The 14438-nt window shown below is 40.9% G+C and overlaps 2 protein-coding genes across 2 annotated transcripts in view; both read left to right on the forward strand.

Annotated features, from left to right (window-relative positions):
• The window catches only part of CFAP299 (cilia and flagella associated protein 299), a 213353-nt gene that overhangs the window by 170574 nt on the left and 28341 nt on the right, over window positions 1–14438 (forward strand). The window contains exon 4 of the mRNA XM_026847915.1: window positions 13525–13667. Within this exon, the coding sequence (XP_026703716.1) occupies window positions 13525–13667 (143 nt within the window). The remainder of the gene's footprint in view (window positions 1–13524; window positions 13668–14438) is intronic.
• The window catches only part of BMP3 (bone morphogenetic protein 3), a 65404-nt gene continuing 64547 nt past the window's right edge, over window positions 13582–14438 (forward strand). The window contains exon 1 of the mRNA XM_026848048.1: window positions 13582–13667. The gene's annotated coding sequence lies outside the window, so the exon portion shown is untranslated. The remainder of the gene's footprint in view (window positions 13668–14438) is intronic.

Below are 14438 nucleotides of genomic sequence, written 5' to 3' on the forward strand. Positions count from 1 at the left end.
AAAAAAAAAAAAAAAAAAAAAAAAAAAAAAAAAAAAAAAAAAGCAAAAGCTGTTAGGATTGCAAATCCTTCTCTCAGAGAAGCCTGGCTAGGGAGGCGCTGCAGGTGGGTGTGCAGGACCTAGGATTGGGACCCAGCAGCACAGGTTGGGCTTGATCTGTCCTCGAGTTGGAGAAAACTATGTGGAGTCAGAGTGGTGCCTTTGAGAAGTCTTATACCCTGAGCAGATCATGTAGAGTTAGGTAGATGTACATCAAGCCCTATTTTTAATCAGGATTTCAAAATCAACAGCCCAACTGAATTCTGTGCATGGTGACAGGAAAAAATCAGCAGGCTTTTATATGATCAAAGGCATCTAAACTTTCATACATTACAAGCAAGACACTTTCACTTTGTTCTGATTTTATTTCTTTTCCTGTCTTTCTCCTTTTGTTCATTTTGTTGAGTTTTTTTCCTTTTGTGGAGACTTGAGGAGTTTAGTGGATGTTTGAGCTGCTTTTCAAGTTTTGTGTAGCTCTCTAGGGCCAGGGATCTTGGTTTTGTTTTAAATGATCTCAGTAAAGTTGTTTTTTAACCATGTTGTATAAACCTTGAGCCATCAGTGAATGCTTATTCTATCTGGCAGGAATTTTTGCAGTGGTCCTTCAGGTCTCATAACTTAAGAAGAGTTGAAGCACGTATGTTATTGCATCACAAACATTCGTGAACCCCACAGCAGCTACTAGAATCTCTTGTCATCATACCTGGAGTTCAGCCCTCTTGGGTTTTGTATTAGAGTATGTTCCTCCTGTAGTTTTTGATTTCTACTTGCTCTCTCCTTTGCCTTTCTCATCTCTCCTAGGTTTCATCAGAACTGGCATCAAGAGAAGTGACATTTTACCAATTTTAGTAAACCGTGCCCATTTGTACCTTGGTGTGAATAGATTCAGGAAAGACCTCATTCTGCTCCTTTTGGAGAAGAAAGTGGTTGTGGATGTTAGCACCAGTCAGCCCCTCTGCACCTGCCAAACACAGCTTGTTTTCCAGCTGTCCAAAAGGCCAAGGAGTAGTAAGGGGAGGCTTCAGAAAAGCTAATGCTTGCTTGTGTCAGCAGGATCACTGCCTTGAAGTTGTTATTATGGAAGTGAAGATGACCCCAGAGCACAGGGGGTGATGTATTCATTTCAGTCCTTGCTATTCAAGTGCAAAGCTGTTAAATTCTATGAAACTTGTTGCTTTTTTAAGGTGTTTGTTGATTCCCATGCAGCTAGGTAGCCTGATACAAAACAAGGACATTCTGGTATCATAGTGAATGTGTATGTATCTTCTTAGGGGAGGACTTATCTAAATAACAGAGTGTCTTAATGTAAATCATTCTGGGGGATTGTTACCCAAGAGCAGAATAGTCTAGCGTAGCTCTGGCCTTGTGGTTTGCCTCAGTGACTGGAGCTGTAGGTTGTCAAAACATCATGTTTGCCAAGGCAGTGGGACATCCTGGGGTGAACACAGGTTGTATCTGTTGAGAACAAAATAATGCTGAGTTTTGTAGATTTGCTGGCCAAGACGGACTCCACATCTTGTGAGACAAAGCCCTGATCCAGGGGAGGATGCTCAGGTCACTCCACTGGCTGTGCACACCCAGCCAGAGCCCTGTGTGGCGCCCAGGCCAGGCTGCCTCTGCTTATCCAGCAGTGCAAGCAGGGAGATCTGCTTTCCTCATTTAATTTCCCAGGATGTTTTTGACAGCCTGTCTATGTGACCTTCCCTCAGCTGCAGTCCCCAGGCCTGCGACCAGATGCTTGCACTCTGTTCGCACTGCCAGCACGCTCTCTCGGCCATGTCTTAAACAGAGCCTTTGGAGACATCTGGTTTGCTGAAGTTGAGCTATTCATCTAATCCCAAAGCTACATGTGAGCCCCGTTTTATAATCCCCCCAAGAAAAAATGTAACTGCAAGAAGTTCTGCAACCATTATCAGCACTGAATGGGCGGCATGGATCGCGTTTTATTCTTAGGTCAGTGGAAAATAGGAAAATATTTGGAATTTGGAAAATTATTTGCTTATGTTTTTCCATGTAATTGTAAGAGGTCTTTTCTTTTTTTCCTGTTAAAAGAAAATGAAAACAAAAAAAAACCCAAAACAAACCCCCCAAGTTCAAAGACATGCAAATGAATCCTTTACTATTTTTACAGTAATTTTTCTCTACTGGAAAACAGATTATTTAAACAGACTTCTAAAAAGAAAACCCCTCAGAACTGGGCGGAGGAAGTGTTCCTCCGGTACGACTTGAAATAAAAAAGCAGTACACCTGCCTCCAGCTGGTTTCCCTGCGATGCATGTCTCGCACAGCCCCAGCTATGTGAAGTTACTTCCAAATCAAACAAGTAGCAATTTTTAAGTAGCACCTAAAGAGGAACAAGGCCAGGCCTTGCCAGCAAAACGCCAGCCCCTAAAGGTTCCTGCTGCACAGGCTTTATTTTCCTTTCCCTGACCCATTTGCACAGAGTTGTTAGTGATGGCCTGGCCTGCCTCCCTGTATGCAGCAAACCAATAATAAATAGCAGGCAGCTGACACCCCGAGACACCTGCGGCATGGCCGAACACAGCGGGATTGTTCATCCTGCAGGACTCGCAGGGCCGGGTGCCATGGGGAGGCTTCTCCTGGCTGGGTGTCCATCCAGACACACGGTCAGAGAAAAAGTCAAGCAGGATAGGTCTGGGGCCCGAAAGGTTTCTTGGCCAATTAGTAGAAAATATATGATTTTTTTTCTTTCCATCAGAGGAAGAACAAGGATGACGAAGATGTGAATACAAGAGCCCTCTGTGCGGTGTTGCTGTTGTCTCAGGGGCAGGCTTGTCCATGGAAATCCAGTTGGTACAATATTTGGGCAGGCTTTGAGCAGTCTCTTTCACTGACTTTAAGGCATACCCTTATTATTCTAGTTTCTCATGCCTACCTACTTACTTATTCATAAATTAGATGTTTGCCAGGGAAAATACTTTTATGCCCTTCTGATGGTCCAGGTACAAGAGAGCAAACTGAAAATAAAGCCCCACCCTAAAACCCTTAAGCAATATTTATGGACATTTGAACATTGAAATTTTTTGAAAAAAAGCCTGTATTTCTTCCCACATACTTTTCAGGCTGAAATATCTTTGCTAGTTTATCTAATGGTTTACCTGTCTTAATAATTATACAGTTTTTATACGTTTAGCAGGATAAATAGAAATGTGTGTTTTCAGTGAATTGGATAGAAAAATACCTTGAATTTCTACATTTATTTCTGCACGTTCATTTCCTATGGTTCCATGGGTGAGTGGTAAACCCATGATTACTTTTGCAAACTCGGAACTGACTGTATGTTCAGCTACTCTTGCAACAGCTTCTGCTGTCTGACCCACAACATGTCCTTTAGCTCACAGGGAAGAGTTACCAACACCCTAGGTTAAAAAACACCTGGTTTAGGATGTGCTTGACCTGCAGGTTGATGGGGTTCAGGATACTGTGTTGAGCAAGCAGCATTACACACCTGCCCTGTTGTTCTGTATTTTGCCAGACACATATTGCTAGTCCCTTCAGTGACAGAAACAGATTTTGGTGGACTTTAGTCTGCTGGTTTTCTGGTTTTGTGACCCAAGGACAGAGCTTTCTCAGGATCAGACCACTGCCTTTACCATCAGCCAGAAAATCCCCTTTGACAAATGGGAAGTAATGTTTTGCTTTTGTGTGTCCTTGTTATGGATGGATTGTAGAAGTGGAGCTTGTCAAGACTTGGTAGCATGCATTTAGTGTACAGTTCTCTGGGTTTTTATATAGACAGGGTACAGAACAAGATCATTTCTCTGGTGTAATGGATGTGTTGTATAGCCACGGTAGTCTTGACCCAGGAAAGATGTCTTTCCTGCCTCATTCAGCCAGACTGGGCTATTGCTGTTCACTTAGAAGCTACAAAAATTGGCATTGGTGTTAAAAGCGACTAACCCGGAGGCCTTTGCCAAACCTGTTGCTTGCGTATAATGGGGTTATCTCAGCCTCTCTAGCCCTTGCTGGGGCTTTTGATGGGCTCCTGCACAGCCTTGTGTCCTAATAACATCTCTTCTTGCCTCTGGGGCCCCTGTATCACAGTTGGGGCTGGAGCAGTCCAGGCTAGTGGGTTTTACTGCCTGCTGTCACTCTGTGCTCAGGAAGATTTCTGTCAGGGCTTTTTTCAGGCACCAGGAATACAGTTTTTCTCAGACATCTTTGAGAAAAGTTGGGATATATAAATCAGCTATCCTTCCAGTCGTTCTTTAGTTGAGACTCTTTCTGTTGGGGATGCTTGAGGTTTCATATCAAAGTTATTATTATGATAGAGCATCATCTGTAATGATTTGGAATATATGTACATATATGTTGGTGTGTAATAACCACTGACAATGAAATATGTGACTATCACACACACTCCGAGCTGATGTATTTGAAGTAAAATGAGAGAAGAAGCCTATGGTGTTTTTTTCTTTCTGTTTTCTTTCAGTGCTAATGTCGGCACAGCCATCCGTGGCTGTAACATTGGAGTAGGTGCTCAGCCTGCACTTTTTCCCTAGTCTCCTAACAACAGGGAGCTACAGTGGCCCTACATCTCCTAAATCCTTCATCCTGCCTCTCAGTTGGATGCCATGGAAAAATTGTATGCTGGAGCCTGGCAGAAGGATTTGGAAGAAGCACAGGGTAACTCAGTTTCTGTAGCAGGCGTTAAGTGTCATCCTGAGCAGCTAGAAAATCCCTGGTTTTCATTTTGCCTATTATGGCATAATGGTAGTTGTGATGTGGTGATGTCCTACCATGGTGTACAGCAAGGCATAGTAAAATCATTCTTTCAGCCATTACCTGAAGTGGGGATTGTGGTTCAAAAAAGATTTTCCTCATTTGAGAGAGTATTAAAAGACTGAGATGGCAGCTCTTCTGGGCATTCTTGGGTATTCTTCCCTCAGTTTTTTCTCTCCATGTACTGAACTGGTTTTTGGTTTTGTGTTTCTGAATTTACTAAAAGCTTGTAGTTCTTCTCTAGCTTTAAACAAAAACTTACTTTCCAAAGAGGTTTCAGGGAAGCATCTGCAGTTCTCTTTTTTGATAGGTCTCAATTAAGAAGTAAACCCCCCCTCCCGAGTCCTACACTTAAATTCAGGTGGGGTGGGGGATCCTGAACTGGCCTTTGGTTTTGGTTTTGTTTTCTGTCTTTTTTCTTGTTGTTTGATTTTTCTTCTCCACACCCCATACATACAGGCAATTGACTTTATACTTCTGCTTCTTTCCTCTTTAGGTCTCTTAAGTATGCTCAAAGCATTATCCACAGTAACTATCCTTCACTGACCTGCTCCTCTGCCAGGAAAACGTGCCTTGTCCTATGTTAGCTCAACTCAAGGGTTGTGGCTACTTCTTGCTGCTATGTCTGAGCAAATTTTAGGTTCTCTGTGCTTTTCTGGTTTTAATAAGCTCCTTTATTTTAATGCTAAGAGAATTAATCTAAACTCACACTCTCAGAATGCTGTTCTCAGCCAGAATATTGTTTTCAAACTGAGGCAACACCCTGTTTACATAGATAAGCAAATTCACAGTCCACAGAGCTTCTTCCAGTTGGAGCAGCTGCCGAACACTTAACAGTAAGGGACTGGGAAGCGCATGTTTCACATACATAGCAAACATTTCTTCTTCTGAAGGGTAACCAGATTTTTCTTTTTTTTTTTTTTTTTTTTAATGTTCATTCCCAGGTTCAAAAAAGCTTGGTTAGGTTCATCTGTGTATATGTGTCTCCATGCCTGTGTTTCTGAAATATGCCCAGAACCACAACAGGGGAACACAGGGAACTGTTACACAAGGCAAACTCTGTTGTGGAGCTGTGACTCACGCCCCAGCCGCTGCTGTGGGATGGCACCGCGTGGGCCATCCCCGAGGACCATCGCCCGCTGGCAGTGCGGCAGCTGGGCTGCGCTTCCTCCACCCATTCTGCGGTGCTGCTGTGCTGGCCAGAGGCTGGCGTTCGGTGAGACAGGGTACCTACCCATTTGTGCAAAGGCCCAGCAGTTTGAATAGTCAAGGGCTGCTCTCAGGGCACAAATGTGAAGGTAATTGGACGAACAGATTAAAATAGTGGGCACTCATAGTCGACTTGAAGAATTTGGCCCCAAACAAACACATTTTGCATAGCTTAACTGCTTATTTCAATTACTGTAATAAGCTAGACACTTCTTAAATTCTCAAACTGTAGAGGTCTTTGAGAAAACAAAACAAAACAAAAAAAAGTACAGGCTGCACGCAGCAGGGCTAGGATTGAATCTAGAGTATCTGGCAGGTGAGAGCAGCCTCGCTTTCAGGATCTTTTCAAGGCAGAGGCACCTTAGAAACATTCCCTGAATGCTGCAAATGATGCCTTTTGCCTGGCATGTAAATGCAGAGAATACAGATGGCTGCTAACCGTCTAGCCTTAAGTCCTTCAGCACAGCAGTCATCTGCTTATCCCACCTTATCTGACAATTGAGTTGGGCCTTGAGTAATAATTTTAGCAGCTGTGTGGTCTGCTCTCAGTGTTACTCCAATGCCAGCATGAGCTAGGTCTCTGTGAACCTCTGAAGAGTTTTACCATTTGGTACAAGTTACAGCACATAATGCTTTATATTACAGCACAGGTTTTTTGTCTCTGTGTCTCTACTAAATAAAATATCTGAGAGTACTTCTACATGCTCTGGTGTCCCAGGTTAGTACCAGATGGTATTCTCTGGGGCTGGAATCCAGCACTTAGGTGCTGAAAGGAGAAAGGGTATAGAGTTGCTATCTAACTCCTATGGTCAGAGCCTGAAGATACTTTAAGTAATGAAAAAACCCAAGGCAAATGTATTTTATATTTGTGTGAGCATGTGTAAGGATCTCTTTTTTTTTTTTTTTTTTTTTTTTTTTTTTTTTTTTTTTTTTTTTTTTTTTTTTTTAATTTTTTTATTTGCATTGACCTTTAGACTACATCCTACTTTTGGATAGATGAGAAGACAGCAGACTAAAGGCTGGTGTGTTCCTGTGTTTACTCTCAAAGTCCTTGGTGATGGTTCTTTTATACAGCAATGGGCAGATAAAAGATGTGTGTTTCCCAAAAGCCCGCTTGGCATTTTTTGAGCATAGGAGAAGGAAACTGTAGTCATTTCAGACATATTACAAGTTTTAGAAACATTTCAAAGTTAACATAAATAAGAGAACAGTATTTCCAGATGAAAATGCAGGATTCTAGGCTTGCTTTAGTGGTGGTTCAATCTCTCTGCTAAAAGGACAACATATTTCTGCTGTACCCCATCCCCTTCACCCAAAATCAAATTGTGCAGAAGGTAAATCGCAACCTGTAAGCCTGTATTCTATGCAATTTTTACTCCCAGCTAGCCAAAAGAACAGGTCAGCAATTTATTCCTACTTGTAAAGCAGAAATGGTAATAGCATCTGGTTTAAGGATAGAGAGGTGAGGTCCTTTCTCTGACTACTGTTGCCCACTGGTATTTCTATTAGATGTAACATGATCTGCAGGTGGCAAATAAGGCCAAATACTGCACAACAAAAATAAATTGCTACTCATTAAATATATATTTCAACTGGTAATGTATTTTACGCCTGTCCCTTCCAGCCTAATTGTGTGTGTTCCCCTGGGTCCCCACCTGTGATATGGTCCACATGAAAAGAACTTACTCAGTGAATTAGTAATTGACTCCTAAATATTGTCTGTCTTTACTTTCCTGTCGTCTCCCTGCAGTTTGGCATGCTAGTAAAGGACTCGCATTACGAGACTGTCTCACCAGACAGAAGGGCTGGTCTCTTTATATTCCCATATATTCTCTCTCCTCAGCTACACTGCACTTGAACACATCTCTATTGCATAGTTTCAAAGAAAGCTGAATCATGGCACACTCTACTTTATTTGCCATTTCATGGCTCCTAGTCCAGCAAAGCTCTTGGATGCAGTTAAAAAACAGATGTAATTAGTGTGTAGGATGTGCCCACAAACTGTGCTCAGGAGGTGCTGAAAGAAAAGCCTGTATTAAAATGTTTTCTTTCAGAGTAGGAATGTTCTGCTCTAAAGATAGAGGAGAGGCAAGAGTTTCAGGAGAGCTAAAAGTTTTTGTAAGATAACTGACAGCCATACCTTTTAATCTCTAAAAAATGCCTGTCCTTTTTCCCCCTCCTAGGGATATTAATTGGTTTTACAAACAATATTAGCCCTTGCTGTACACTTTGCTAGCATAGAAAAAAGGACTGAGCTCTGGAGAACTTGTCTGCAGCATCACTTTTATGAAAAAAAGAACCCAGCCTTCTGGTACATGGGAGTTCTCAGAAATTTGATGTCTTTCTTGGAAGGTTTATCTGTATCAGTAGCTTTTCTTTCATAAGCAGCATTACTCAGCAGCAGACTAGGATCATAGGTGGGATTAACCCCACCCTACGGCAATGAAGGGCCGGTACTTGTACCAATTCTTCCAGAAGAGTGGGTAACAGAGGAGGTTTGGTAACAGAGGTCCCTTGGTTCCACCCTAGTGCTCAAAACAGAGAGAAACGATTCTTCAGGTGCATAATTTTTCAAAGAGCCAGATTTAGCTTAATGTGAGGAATGGGATTCTTTCTGGTAATGTTAACAAAATAAGAAAAAAATGCAAACATTTTTTTCTCCAACCTGACAAGTCTGATCAGCATTTGCCAGTGTCAGTGGAAACAAGTCTTCTGTCTTTGCTAAATGCTGAACCTGTCTCATGATGCATACAAATATACCCCAAATGATGGGCAAGTCCTGGCATTTATATCTGTGGTAAGGTCTTGTTGGGAATCAAAACCAATTTTAGGAAACATGTTTCCATGCATGAGGTAACATATGTAGGAGTGAATCATTGGCAGGTGGTGTTTCAGATTTTTCTTACAACTTAAAAGTTCACAAATGGAACTAGACTCCAACATAGACAATGTTTTCTCAGATATCGTGTGGAAATTGTGCACAGAATAGTTTGTTTCCTTTAAAGATAAATGTGGAAGGCCTTTGTGGTTGCACAATCCCACATTTTAAGGAGATTATTTTAGCGGCTTTTGAAGCACAGCTTTAAAAATATGCTTCAAAACCTGGGAAAACCCAATACCCAAAGCAATCCAGTTATGGGTTGGACTGTTACTCTGCCTAACGCTCGTGATGTATAAGCAAACTGCAAGCAGCAGGTCAATGTAATTTGTGTCTCTTCTAAAATCCTGTTATACTCCCTCAACTGTCTATAATGGCATTAAGGTGTGTGCAAATCTAATCTGCAGTATTTGCAAATGATGGCCAAAGGAAAGCTGTGTTTGTATTTTTCCTGCCTGAACAACTTTTCTGGCTTTGCTTTTTTTCTTTTGTGGATTTGGAGCATGACACAAGGATCACACAGTTTTGTTTCGTTCGTTTGAATGAGTCCAATGAAACAGCCCTCAGGTTGCTATTCAAATTAGACGTGTGCAGGAGGCTGGAGTGGATCTTCGTAATTGGTTGCGTGTGTGCCATGAACAAAATGCCCACATAGTACATACAATATTTGTGAATATATGGATTTATAGGAAGCAACATGTACCATGGTGTACAACTTGCAAAAGTTCTGTAGTTTAGGTTTGTCACAGAAAAATTCCTCAAATATTATCCAAATTAGCTGAACTGCTAGTGTTTGGGGAAAAAAATAAAATGCAAGCACTGAACTCAAATGCATCAGTGCTTCAAGTTTCTACTTGATTTTGGGCTAGGTGAAGCCAGTGACAATTTTTAGTTGATTTTTATGATCGTTGGGTGAGAGAAACAGACTTACTGGAATGCTCTGGTAGGGCTGTGCATTAAAAGGCAAACAATGATGGCAGTAGAATTGTACAAATATTCCATGTGGTAAAGAAAATCAGTAAATGCCTGGATGAATTGGTTATTCACAGTAGTTTTTGGGTTTCTTTAATGTGCTTTGAAGTATGACAGGTTGGAATTAGCTTTTTCCAAGGATGGCATACATACACTCCTGAAGAAAGAGTCCCTGTATTTAGTGTAGCCAAGTGCATCTCCTTATAAATGTTTTGCTTTTGTCTATAGGAAGCAGTAGATGCAAATGTTTTTGGAATAATCAGAGCATTATCCCACAGTATTTGTCTACTGTAAAATCATACCATTGGAGATGAAAGTGAGAAAGATAGGCAGGGCAATGTAGAATCCTATTCTGTTCCAAATGACAGTTTGCCAGTCTTGAATTTTGTCCACTGTCTTAGCCTCTACCCCATATTCATATAAGTATCTAATAAATAATTGTAAATATATGGAGAGATTTATTTTTATCCAATGTAGATTCTATATCTCCCTTCTCTCTGGGATTAAACCTCCCTTTGTTCCACCAGTGAAGAGTTAGAGCTTTTTACACAGAACTTCCTTAAACTTGTATGTGAATTGGATAAAACCCTACCTGGTAAGAGGCAGCTCTCAAACCATTTTCAGTAGCCATCTTCTTACTTGCTAACTCTCCTTGGAACACTGGCCTTAGACACGCCTCTCCTGCTGCCTCCTCCAACACCAGTACTGGAAGGAGCATAACATCTGACCTCACTCCAAGTGCACTGGCCATGTTTTTGAGATGTGTCTAAACTTCAGAAGACAATATGTATTGATTGTTCTCTTAGGTGAGTCCCAGGCCTTTTATACAGCCAAGGCTTTCTGAATCCATTGGTTTGTGTCCTCGTTGCACATAGCTAGGGAACATGTCCTTGTATGCATTTCCTGACTGGCAAAATATAAGGTTCATCTCCAGCAAGAGAGACGAGTTCCCTGCGGGGCTCTCAGAAGCACTGGTTCCACTGGTGGTTTGCTGGGGGGATCTGCACGTTTTTATGAGCCAAATTTATGTCTGAAACAATTAGGCACAACTCCATGGCTTTTAGCAAACTCACACCGCTGTGTGCTAGTGTTGAAGGCAGCATTGCTTCTTGTGTTTAATGCATTGAAACTACAAGAACTCCTTGGTCCTTCATGAACACCCCACTTGTGCATGCCTCTAGTGTCTGACCAGAAAAGCAAGAAAAGGAACTCTACCTTGCTAGATGGTCATTGTAGGTCCCTTCCAACTATTTCTATCTCTATCTATTTCTATTTCTATTTCTATTTCTATTTCTATTTCTATTTCTATTTCTATTTCTATTTCCTATTCTATTCTATTCTATTCTATTCTATTCTATTCTATTCTATTCTATTCTATTCTATTCTATTCTATTCTATTCTATTCTATTCTATTCTATTCTATTCTATTCTATTCTATTCTATTCTATTCTATTCTATTCTGTAGTAATTATAAGTCAATTTACCCCAGTTCTAAATAGGTTCAGTTGTTAGGCCCAAAAGTTATATGTAAGCATACCTTTCAAAGCCCATCTTAAAGTTTTTTCAGCTTTTGCCATGTAAGTTCCTGTAAACTCACAGGTGGATATAAAGCACAAACTCAGTTCTTAATAGAATTTGTTGTGTTGGAGACAAATCAGATGAGTAATAAAGAGGCTTTTAGGAGAAGATTTTCCTATTTGTGGGTTTTATGATATTTTTATTCTCTCAGTTACTTCTCAGTCAAGAGCTCTAGTGTTTTGGGAGGAAAGAGTGCAAATTTGTGCAGGGCTTCTGAGGGGCAAAAAGGTGTGACACGAAGTTGAGAATAATTTAAGAAAATACAAGCTAATTGTTTAATGAATGAATGTTTACAGGTGGTTAGAAGTGAATCGTGGATAATACTGTAATATCTGGCAGCTTTTTTAAAAATGATTAGATCATACTGCGCAAGGCATTAATTTAAAACTAGCTTTTCTGAAGGATGATGAATCCCTTTCTCAGATGCATGACATACACCTGGTCTTGTATCTAAGTGTGGATGCAGCATACAGTTGCCTTGCTTTGTGCAGGGGACAGTCATATTTTTCTCATTGCCTTGTATCTGCCTTTACCTGGCTCTCCAGACACATAAATCAGTTGTTCAAAATGGCAGGGTGCTGGGGATAGGGAGGAGACTTATTTCATAAGATAGTCATATGTATTGAAGGAGATCCTTCTGGCTCATCCTATCAGTGATGTTGATGGTACAAAATTGCAAAATGATTAACGCATGTTTTGATGGAATTAAACGTATTTCAAGTATAACAAAGGCTTGCCAGATAAACTATTACACTCTAGAAATCTGCTGCTTTTAAAATAAGAAATGTTTTTTGAAAGAGTTCCATGTAGTATTGCTTCCATTTCCCCACATTCAAAAAAGGAATATCACTTGATTTCTGTTGAGTAAAAACAAACATGTACAGCTAACAAATACTGTTATACCTCACCTACCTAATAATCTGTACACTCAGCATTTAGTTTTTCTTATGTGGATCCCAGGATGCAAAAACCCTTCTGTCTTGCAAGTCCACACTCATCCTACTAGTTCTTTTTACTTTTTTTGTTGTGGTAGTGTGTGAAAAAGAATTGCCTTCGACCAACTTATTCTCTCTTCAGTTAGAAAATAAAAGGTAAAGGAACAGAGCAGGAGTAGAGAGTAAATGGGAACCAGGGTTCCAGCAACAAGTGATGTAGAAAGCCATCCCATCAGTGCCTGTGTGATGTGCATCTCGGCAGCAGAAGAGACGTTCTTCCAAGTGTTACAACCCTAAGGCAGAAAGTAATCTCTTGCAGCCGAAACTGCTGCTGAATGTGCCTCTGTCCTCCAGATGCCTTGATGCCACCTTCTATTCAGGTCTGATGCATGGAGGTGCAACAGCTAAACGGGTAATTTGTTCTCCTACTTGGAGGCACCCGGCTTTAGTCAACTTTATTTCTAGGCACAGATTTTGTTTTGCTGTTTGTTTGCTTGTATTTAAGTTGTCAGATTTTTGCTCTGGAACTCATTAGCTGTTAGGAATGAAACAATACAGGGGTTGCCTTGCAAGAGAGAGGGCTGGTGAAGTCTGCTCTGTTCTCTGGTCATAGCACAGAATAGAGAGGTGTATGGTAACCAGTTTCCAGTCTGTCATCTTTCTGAAAAGCTAAAAGTCTGCGAATATTAAGGTGAACAAGTTTTACTTTGGTTGTAGAGGTGCATCCCAAATGAAATAACATTCTCATTCTTCCTACTTTGGTCCAGTAATTAGTGCATGGACAGCAGCAATGTAGAATGGCCAAACACACACCATTGCTTAAAAATAGGTATCCAATGGCATTTAACTACATCAGGATTATGTGCATGGGGCTGGCAGATATGGCCCAGGATCTGTGGTAAAACCCTTCCAAAGTGTCAGCAGGAGACATGGGGAATACACAAGGTCATGTTGCATGACACTGCATTTATATTTAACTTCACTGCTGCCATGCTTGTGTTAAGAATATGCTATAATATGAAGTACTTTAAGTGTCTTAACTCCTAACAGAAGCCTGGCCCAAGTGAAGTTGAAAATATTTATATAGTCTCTAAATATGTCTTTAAATGGAAATCTGTGCACATATATATGTTTATATTCTTCATTTGTGGCTGCCTTTTTGTTTTCCAGTCCATAATCTTCATTCGTGACCTAAATTCTCATCGCCAGGAGGTATCTGCATATATCGACTATGCACACAGACTGACAACAGATGATTTTGAAGTCTACTTCAGTGGAAAGAAAAGAATTCTCCCTCAGAACACTGATCTGAGGTATTTATTCTGACTTTTTTTTCCATTTATTTGCATTTAGGAAATATATAGAGAAAGATTTTAATGTTTTTGATCCTAAAGATAGCTTAAGACTGTTTTTCACTGAAAGGCAAACATCATGCATCAGAATTAGTTGTGGAGAACAACTTTAAGAAGGGTATCTCTCAGATTTATTTAGTCCAGAGCATAAAACTTAACCAGGACGTTACAACCTTCACCTGTCTGCATTGCTCATTACCATGAGGAGTCTGTAAAGAGCAACATGCTTTGATCGGTAAGAGCTCACTTCTGGAGATGCCACAGGCCACATAGCTGCAGGCAGCAATTGCCAGAACATCTCTAGCTTTGCCTGCTCTCCACAGAGTCCACTGGATGATGTTTTGCTTTGAAAGTGGGCTGCCTGAAGAGGTCTTCTGGTGGCAAGTAAGATGGTGTGTTATCTGTGACTGACAAGAGGTATCATCAGTGAGCTTTTTCACTGAAGAATGTGTTTTCCTTAAAATATGTCCTGTGACTGAGAGCCCAGAGATATACGTGTGACAGATGTCTTGTGTACTTCTGCTGGTGACAGACAAGTTGAAGAGACTTGGTGCAGCAAAGCTTGGGACGTGGGGCTGGGGCCTGGGACCGTGCTTAGAACTGAAACAGTGTGTGATATGGCAGGCAGGTGCTGTTGGATATGGGGAAGAGATGGTAAAAATGTCAGTGGGCTGGCGTTGTGAATCATTATGGAAGTCTTCTCTTCCCACATGTTAGAAGGTAAGAGCTGTC

The sequence above is a fragment of the Athene cunicularia genome (assembly GCF_003259725.1).
Source record: "Athene cunicularia isolate RWA chromosome 4 unlocalized genomic scaffold, athCun1 chr4_part2, whole genome shotgun sequence".
Classification (NCBI taxonomy): Eukaryota; Metazoa; Chordata; class Aves; order Strigiformes; family Strigidae; genus Athene; species Athene cunicularia.